Below are 9,445 nucleotides of genomic sequence, written 5' to 3' on the forward strand. Positions count from 1 at the left end.
TAAAGGATGAAGAAGAAGCTGAAAAAAGGAGTTTTCAGCTTGGTCAGTCGACTGGCCCTGCCAGCAGTCGACTGGGGTTGATCCAAAGAACACACAGCCAAGTTCAGAAGTATCAATCGACTGAGGTCTGAAATCTAGTCGACTGGCGTCAAACAAAAAGATCAGTCGAGAGGTACAGTCGACTGGTACCAGTCGACTAGTGTTGGAGCAGTCGACTGATAGACTACCGTTGGGCGACAGCTGGTAAATTAAATGCGTATTAAATAGTCGTTGAATCCCATCAGTCGACTGGCCCTAGGAGCAGTCGACTGGTGCACTGAATTTTATAAAAAGAGCAGTCAACATCGCAGAGAAAAATATCTGATTCTTTCATCTTCCTGACTGCTCTTTAACAGTGTAAAAACTCTTTCTCTTCCTTCTAAACTTCACTACAAATTTTGTAAGAGGAAGAAACTCTATTGTGAAGGTTTCTCCGCCTTCGAAGCGTGCTTCGAGAAGGAGGTTGTTTCATAGTGGAATCGTCGGCTGCGTGTGTGGATCCTTGGATTAGTCACCTCGTTGAGGTGGATACCAAGTAAATCAAACCGGGTTAGCGTTTGATCTTTGTGCTTTATTATTATGATTTTGCTTCCGCTAACAATCTTGCAGAGAAAGATCAAAAAACGCTATTCACCCCCCCCTCTAGCGAACGCCTCGATCCCAACACTTGATGGGTCAGCTAGGCTGAACATCAAGGAAATTCCTGATGGGTCGATCAGATACTGAGTAGAAAAGGTCCAAATAGGTCAGCTATATTGGATGTTTGACAGGTAAGTAAGGTAAGTTTTAGAGAGGTCTTTCATTTTGGAGGTGTGTCCCATTTGGGGTAACCTTAGGTGTTGATTGGTTTGATTATCCACGATATTTAGATGGAACAAGACATTTGAATTCCTAATAGATTAAGAGGACTAGACACTAGGCAAAGAAGTCTTAGTGGATCAAAAAGATCAAACACCAAGTAGAATACCAAATAAGTTGATCTGGTAGAACACTTGATGGGTCAGCTAAGCTGAACATCAAGGAAAGTCCTGATGGGTCGATTGGATACAGAGTAGAAAAAGTCCAAATAGGTCAGCTATATTGGATGTTTGACAAGTAAGTAAGGTAAGTCTTAGAGAGGTCTTTCATTCTGGAGGTGTGTCCCATTTGGGGCAACCTTAGGTGTTGATTCGATTGCAGAAACCAACAGGAGTTTTTAAGTCATGATTAAATAATCTCAACTATCAAGATTGATTCATGCATACTTATAGATGTCTAACTCTATTTTATAGATCTATTATTGTTATTCTTGTTATGCTAACTTTGTTTTATAAAATAGTAAAGTTTGAGCTGAACGAAGGTTTAGTTGATTGAACATGGTGGTTCAGTCGACCGATCTGAGAAGATAAGCATAGATCATATCAGGATTTAACAAAGAAGGAAATAAAAGTTCAATATGGAAAGAGCAGATCAAATGCAATCGAATCAAACAGTGAAGGAAGTTATAGGGGGCAGTCACCTGATCAAGTGGATCAGTCGACTAGACAAGTGGATTTCGCGGAGTGGATCTAATCGAAGCACGCAAGGAAAGTTCAGGGTCTAGTTGCTTAATAAGAGGTTCAGTCGATCGAAAAGATCAGTATGCTGATGGGTTTTCAATCAACCGAATAAAGGCTATAAAAAAGCCTTAGTATCCAAGGCTCATGATAAAATTCTCTCATCCATCCATCTTTCTTTACTGCTCAGTTCGTGCAAGTGCTATTACTACGCCGACAGACTCTCCAACAACCTACGACTACATTCTGCATCTTTTTGTTGTCAGTAATTTTAATGTTGCATTTCATTAGGGGTTAGTAAACTTATTATTATCCTTTACATCTTGTAACAATTTCTCTCCATACTAAAAGTTTTCAGAATGAGGATTTTAGTGAATTGCTTATCCAAAATGATCCATTTTCTACAAAAGGTGGAATACGCCACCTTAGCAGCCTCACACAGTCAGCCCCACGACTATCTGTGAGAAGGTAAATCGAGAAACTGCAGTTAGTCACGACGTAGGAGGGTATTGTCTGGCTTCGCCAGGATTCAAAGCCTTATTTTCTTCTGCAACTCTGCTCCGTCGTAACCAAAATGATCCATGAGATCATTGGTTGTTGATATCACAAAATGGTAGTGTTGTTTTATAATGATTAACATCACTATGATGCTATCATTCAAATCAGGTGTTCTGTTAATATCACAATAGGATGGTGTTGTTATTCAAAAGACCATCACTATGATATTCGATTAATATTACAAAAGAGGTGATGTTAGTTTTCAAAGATCATTACCACTATAATACTATTATGCAAAGAATATAATCACAATGTACTATTGATATCACAAAAATGAAGTTGGTTTTCAAGGATGAACACTATTTTATTGATGTTATTCTAAGAATATAATCACGATGGCGTTGATTTCAAAGATGAGAATCCGTATAGTGGTGGTGTTCAAAGACCAGAATCATAGTGCTTGGTTATTAGAAATCAATATTAAAATGATGATGTTTTGACAAAATTAGCATTAAAGTGGTGATAATTTAATCCAAACAACACTAAAATAATTTATTTATTTATAATTTTTTAATTTTGATTTTTTAAATTTTGTTTCATCTTTTTCTCTTGTAATTACCTATTTAAAAAATAAAAATAAAAATAATTTTTACTTTTTTACTTTTATTTAATTTTATAACTTTTATTAACCTTCTTTTATTTTTAAAAATTTTTAATTTTTATTAAAAAATATGAATAGATTTAGAAGTGGATAATGAATTGAATTTAATGACGTAGATTAAAAAAATTTAGATACTTTTGTATGAAATTTATTAATGAAATCATAGTTTTTATTTTTTAATTCAATTTGATTTAAATAAAAAAATTATTATTTTTTTAATTTAAGATTGAAAGATAAAGAGTATAATCGAATACTATTTAAGATTTATATAATTTTAGGTGCCTTCTTTAATCCATTGCAGAATATATATATATATTTTTATTTTCTCCCGTTTCCGAGTCTCCACTCTCCCATCACTAATCACAGGCTCAGATTCCAATCCAACGGTTGTTACAACGTAGGAAAGCCGCCGCAACCTACGAACCCTTGACTGCTGCTATAAATACGAATCATTGATAGATTGCGTTAGGGTTTTCTGGCATACGGCCGGCCGCCCGCAGAGCAGCCAGCGACAGCGAGATGAAGACAATTCTTTCCTCCCAGACGATGGACATCCCTGAAGGGATCACCGTGAAGGTTAACGCGAAGATCGTTGAGGTCGAAGGTCCCCGCGGCAAGCTTACCCGCAACTTCAAACACCTCAACCTTGACTTTGCTCTCCTCGAGGGCGGGAAGAAGCTGAAGGTGGAAGCGTGGTTTGGATCCCGCAAGACCATTGCTGCCATCCGCACCGCCATCAGTCATATACAAAATTTGATCACCGGGGTTACCAAGGGCTATAGGTACAAGATGCGTCTTGTTTACGCCCATTTCCCCATCAATGCATCCATCCCTACTAATAACGACTCCATAGAGATCAGGAACTTCCTTGGGGAGAAAAAGGTCTGATCTTGTTCTAATGCCTTTTGTTTTCTATCTATTTCGTGCTTTCCATATGCCTTTTGTTTTCTATCTATTTCGTGCTTTCCATATTACAATTTACTGCTACGATAGTTGATCGTAGGCGATTTTACACTCTCTGTATGAGAGGCTTTCTAGTAAATTGGACTGGGTCTTAGCTGTGAAAAAGTGCCTCGGGTAAAGGAGATATCGTATTGCTATGTTATGCTATTTCTTGAAGAAATAAGTTCAGGACGCCACATCAATCAGATCAGTACTTGCTGTCGTTTGTCTTCAAAGTTAGCATTTTTGAACGCAAGATTTAACATTCCACTGGCTTATAGGATTATAGTTATATATAAGATCATGCACCAGTGAACTACTACATTCTTCCAATTGCTGCCACTGAAGTACTGAGCAAGCAAGAATAAGATCATCTGTATGAGAAACTTTCTAGTAAATTGGACTGCTTGGGTCTTAGCTGTGCAAAAGTTTTTGTCTCAGGTAAAGGAGATGTTGTATTTCTATGTTATGCTATTTCTTGAAGAACAAGTTCAGGATGCGCCACATCCATCAGATGAGTAGGTGCTGTAGTTTGTCTTCAAAATTAGCATTTTGGAACGCAAGATTTAACATTCCACTAGTTTATAGGATTATAGTTATATATAAGATCATGCACCACTGAGTTACTACATTCTTCCATTAGCTGCCACTAAAGTACTGAGCAAGATAATTTTTATATGTAAGATCATCTCAAGCTTTCTCATCTTGAAATTTTAACATGATTTAGCAAGTTTTAAACTGACTTAGTTTTCTAACTTTGTTGCCTGAAGGGTGAGAAAATAGTTCAGGCGTTGCATATCTGAGGGAATCTTATCAAATCATCAATGCTGATTATAGAATTATGCATAGTGAATTTTGTGAAAGAAAATAGGGTATGCTCCTTATTCCAGTTAACTCTTATTTATAATAAATTTGAGATGTAAAAAATTACAAAAGTATTCCTATTAGACAACTAAATATGAAATAATACCTAAAACATATGTATCCCTATCAACACTCCCTATCAAGATAGTGTATGGATAAATATTTGTCATACCCATCTTGTACACAAAGGAATAAAATAATTTGCTACACACACACACCTCACCCCACATTTTCGCCAATGAAGGCACAATATGTGGAAGTAGATCTTCTACCATTAGAAGATGCTGCCAATCAACATCAGTATTTGTAAAAAGTAATCCTTTCTAGAATTAGATTTGAGATATTGTAGAATTTGAAAAACAACCTTAACATGTATAGCCCTAGAGCGATGCACAGATTGACTTACTATACTTACTGTATGGGCAATGCCAAGCTTGTGTATGAGAAAGAAAAATGAGTCTCTCAAATAATCTTTGGTGCTGTTTAATATCAATTAATTCTCCAACATCTCTTTTAGTCTATGATTGACTTCAATGGGAGTATTTGCAAGTTTGAAGCATAACATTCTTGTTTCATTTAGTTAATTGAGAACATATTTTCTTTGAGGAATAAACATGCCTTTTTTTATTGAGCAACTTTTATCTCAATAAAATACTTAGTTGGTCCAAATCTTTAATCTCAAACTCAGTAACTAAGTACACAAATGTTTTTTCAGTCCAGTTATCTCTTCTTGATTTTCATGTGCCTTCACTATGTCATCAACATGTACAATAAGTATAGTAATTTCACTATCAAGATATTTTATGGACAGTGTGATTTGCATTGTTTTGCTTGTAGCCAAAACTGATAGACAAAGCCCCTTGAGGTGGCTGGTTTAAACCTTCCTTTTAGTTTTTTAACAATAAAAACAAGGTGGGATATGGGATTTCTATATAAACTTCTTCTAACTCACCATGTAGGAAAATATTTTTGACATCAAATTGCTAAATATTCCATCTGTGATTAGCAGCACAAGATAAGTTATACCAAATTCATTTTGGCAACGGCTGCAAAAGTTTCTTAGTAATCAATTTTGTAGGTTTGTTGAAACCCTGCGCCACCAATCGAGCCTTTAGCTTCTTAATAGAATTATTTGCCTTATGCTTCACTGTGAATATTCACTTACATCCTACTGGCTTTTTATCCAAATTTCGTTAACAAGATCTCAAGTTCTATTTTGACTAAGGTTTTCCATTTTTGAGTGTCTGTGTTTCCACATCAGTTTTAATTTGATCTCCATTCAAAATTTTATTATCATTTTCATGTTCCATATTCCCCCTGACCACCATATATAGGCAACTTAAGAATAGGTTGAGTCACCTCTTCCACATCATTATTCTCCCCTGACCATCATATATAGCCAATTGAAAAGTAACATCTGAACTCACATAAACCTTTTAGTTGGTAGATGATAACATTTATAATCTTTTGTAGCTAAATACCCAATAAAATCATATTTCAAGGCTTTAAGATCAAGTTTCCCTCTAGTGTAATTGTGCACAAACCAAATACACCCAAATATTTTTTTGAGGGATAATGTAACAGTTATTGCCTTGAATAAATTCTATTAGACATTTAAAATCTAAGTTCCTTAAAGGCATGTGATTGATGAGGTAGGCAACAATAATTAATGTATCCTCCAAACCTTAGGGACATTCACAGTGACATAAGAGCCCTAGTAACTTTTAGGAGATGTCTATTTTTCTATTTAGATATACCATTTTGGGCGATAGTATTAAGATAACTATTTTGATGTATAATTTCATTAATGTCTAAATAAGTATGAAAGGTTTTGTCTATATATTTTGTACTATTATTAGTTTGAAAACTTTTCGCTTTTGCATCGAACTATGTATTAATCATTCTATAAGGAGACTCAAAACATGAGAATACTTCATTTTTTTTGCATGTATCAACAAATACACCCAGGTCGTCCTACTGTAATAATCAATAAAAGTCAAAAATCATTTGTAACCAAATAGATGAGTTGACGTCCCACACATCAAATGAATCATCGTGAAGGAAATTGGACTTTTTATTATTGATTAGAAGATATGAACTTATAGCATGCTTAGCAAGTTCACAAGCATCACAAACTATGTTTTCCACATTATACTGCTTAAATAAGTGGGGATAAGTTTTTCGAATAGAAGAAAAGAATGATCATCTAATCTCTTATGCCACTAAATAATTTGATAATGAATAGAATCAAATTCACCTAATAAAGCATGAAAGAGACCCTTCAACCTGTCGATATAGGCCATCATGTAGTCTATCCTAGTCAATCATTTTCTTGGTGCTTAGTTCTTGTATGACACAACAAGAAGGGAAAAATTAAATTTTACAATTTAAATTCCTTGTAAGAGCTCTAACGAATAGAAAATTATGTGAAAAACAAAGACTATATTAGATAAGAAGTAAGATAATGGAAGGTGTAATTTATAGAACCATTCACTATTCAAACATTATCTCAGCCTTAACAAGAAGCATTGGTGAGAAATCTTTTATAGGCACAAGTCATATGATTAGATGCTCCAAAATCTAAAATCCACGTTAGCAAAAATACCATAAATATTTTGGACATGATTAGTATTAAAAGATGAACATGGTATACTTGTACAAGATGAGAAGGAATTACTACGGTGGAAGAAAACTTGAATCTTTCCATAAGGAACTTGAGATTTTGCAACTTCTCATTGGATATTCCACTGGAAGAATTGGTTTCTCATGGCTGCCTGCTATCAACAGTTTTAGGCATATGAGCTTGAGGCCGTGAACCACTAAATTTTTTCCCACCTCGACCATGAGGTGGATGGTCATGAAGTTTCCAGCTGGTATCCTTGTTATGTATTTGTTTTCATCTGCATTAGGTTTTACAATTATGTTAGAGGAGTCAACAAACTTCACAACATAGCATTACTTCTACTCTCTCCTTGCACATATCTATATCCTTGCCATAAGAGGAAAAAACATCATGCCCAATAACTAATATTCTTATCTAATTAAATACATCATTCAGTTTTGTTAGGAAAAAATCATATACATTTCCTTTCAATTAATTTATGAAACTTTAGTGCATAGAATGCTTGAAAATACTGATAGTAGTATGTTTTGGCACAAGCCTCTAAGTTAAAAAAAATACTAGCAATTGTCATCTCACCTTGTTTGGTTTAATGAATCTTTTTCTTTAGCGCATATATCTGGGCATCATTAGCTGATTGGGAGTAAGTCTGAGCAGTTATATCCTAAATTTTCTGAACTGTGTCCAGAAGGTAACCTTGTGCAAATTATGGTTGCATTGAATTGATCAACCATGACACCTATTTGTTAAATCAAAGATCAGTAATATCAATATTTGGTTTTATTTTTTCCATTATTGATGAGCCTTGTATTCCTCTAGTTTGAATAGATAGCAAGCATGATAATGACCAGGTAATGTAGTTTATTTCATCTAGTTTAAGGATTGTGGAGCAATTGTGTAGGTAGTTTATTTCATCTAGTTTAAGGATTGTCGAGCAATTTTGTTGGTATCATCTTTTGGCCACAGCTAAAGATCCCTCCTTCATGTCAGACGGCCGCCCTCTTTAATCAAGTCTTTGCCGACCAATCGCACCTTTCATCCATCATTATCAAAATGTGAGAGATGAGGAAGAGGAGGCTAGGGTTAGCAGTCCTTCAATGTCTGCGGCAAGAGAGAAGATTAGGGACTAGAGGGGCTGCTAGGGTTTGGAGAGATGCCTAAGATTTGCTTTGATACCATGTAGAATTAAGCATATAGGATTTTGTGAAAGAAAATAGGGTAACGCTTCATATTCTAGGTAACTCTTATTTACATTAAACTTTGAGATACAAAAAATTACAGAATACTATACAACTTTGTTTCTGCAATATTTTTTGGTACATGCTGATGCCTCCCAATTTGTACCAATCTCATAACTCTTATGAACTCTTACATTCTTTGGGGAAATTTCATTGCACCACTACAGTTTCTTCCTTTGTTCAAATGGGCCCTATAGTTTCATCCTCCTGTCATTTTACCCTCAATCAGCAATATTGTTATTTCAGATGATGAAATTGTGATGTGGCAAACATGGTATTATTCAAATCCACTTGTCATTATTCTGTTACATGATAGTGTCGATAGCTAGGACATCAGATATTGAAAATTTTGGTGGCCATTTTGACAATTTTAGAAGTACATGGAGATTTTGAAAAAAAGGGAAAAAGGAACCTATGGTCTTTTTATGCTGCTTTATGTTGTAACGTTGTCAATAGCTCAGGTATCTGAGACAGGCATATTTATAATACGATTATTCTGTCTGTTGTTGCAGGTCAGAAAAGTTGATATGCTTGAAGGTGTGAAAATTCTTCGGTCTGAGAAGGTGAAGGATGAACTTATCCTTGATGGAAATGATGTTGAACTTGTTTCTCGCTCTGCTGCCTTGATCAACCAGGTTTGCATATTTTCAACACGATTTTCCCCTTCTACTTGTTGAGAAGCAATGGAATTTTTTTCCAGCTCTTTGTTTGTCTAGCAGGCTAATTTTCTTTCATTTCTGACAGAAATGCCATGTAAAGAACAAGGATATAAGGAAGTTCTTGGATGGTATCTATGTCAGCGAGAAGGGAACAATTGTTGAAGAAGCTTAGTTGTTTAAGGCAGTGGGAAAACTAAACTAGTTGAGTTTGGATTTTTGAGGCATTGGGTATTTTAAAGCTTATGTTATAAAGCTTGCTTGGATTTGGTTCAATCTGTTTTTGTTTTTTTTTCCTTGTGAGAACCCTGTATTTCGGTTGTTATTTTCTAACTTCAATACATTATTCATGTTTTTGACGTCTGTTTTAATGAATCAACAATTTTGTGATT

General features: G+C 35.0%; 1 protein-coding gene across 1 annotated transcript; it reads left to right on the forward strand.

The window, feature by feature from the left end:
- Positions 1 to 3,215: 3,215 nt before the first annotated feature.
- LOC141814842 (large ribosomal subunit protein uL6) lies at positions 3,216 to 9,445 on the forward strand. The gene is made up of 3 exons (XM_074702791.1): positions 3,216 to 3,615; positions 8,910 to 9,032; positions 9,142 to 9,445. Exons 1-3 carry the CDS (start codon positions 3,253 to 3,255, stop codon positions 9,226 to 9,228), a joined length of 573 nt encoding a protein of 190 aa, XP_074558892.1. The 5' UTR covers positions 3,216 to 3,252; the 3' UTR covers positions 9,229 to 9,445.

The sequence above is a fragment of the Curcuma longa genome, chromosome 21 (genome assembly GCF_044706935.1).
Source record: "Curcuma longa cultivar G26 ecotype Majalengka, Jawa Barat chromosome 21, ITB_CL_G26_1.1, whole genome shotgun sequence".
Classification (NCBI taxonomy): domain Eukaryota; kingdom Viridiplantae; phylum Streptophyta; class Magnoliopsida; order Zingiberales; family Zingiberaceae; genus Curcuma; species Curcuma longa.

Coding starts and splice junctions, on each gene's coding strand:
- LOC141814842 (XM_074702791.1), top strand. CDS start 3,253: ATGAAGACAATTCTTTCCTCCCAGACGATGGACATCCCTGAAGGGATC. Junction 3,616..8,909: donor ACTTCCTTGGGGAGAAAAAG/GTCTGATCTTGT, acceptor CTGTTGTTGCAG/GTCAGAAAAGTTGATATGCT. Junction 9,033..9,141: donor CTGCTGCCTTGATCAACCAG/GTTTGCATATTT, acceptor CATTTCTGACAG/AAATGCCATGTAAAGAACAA.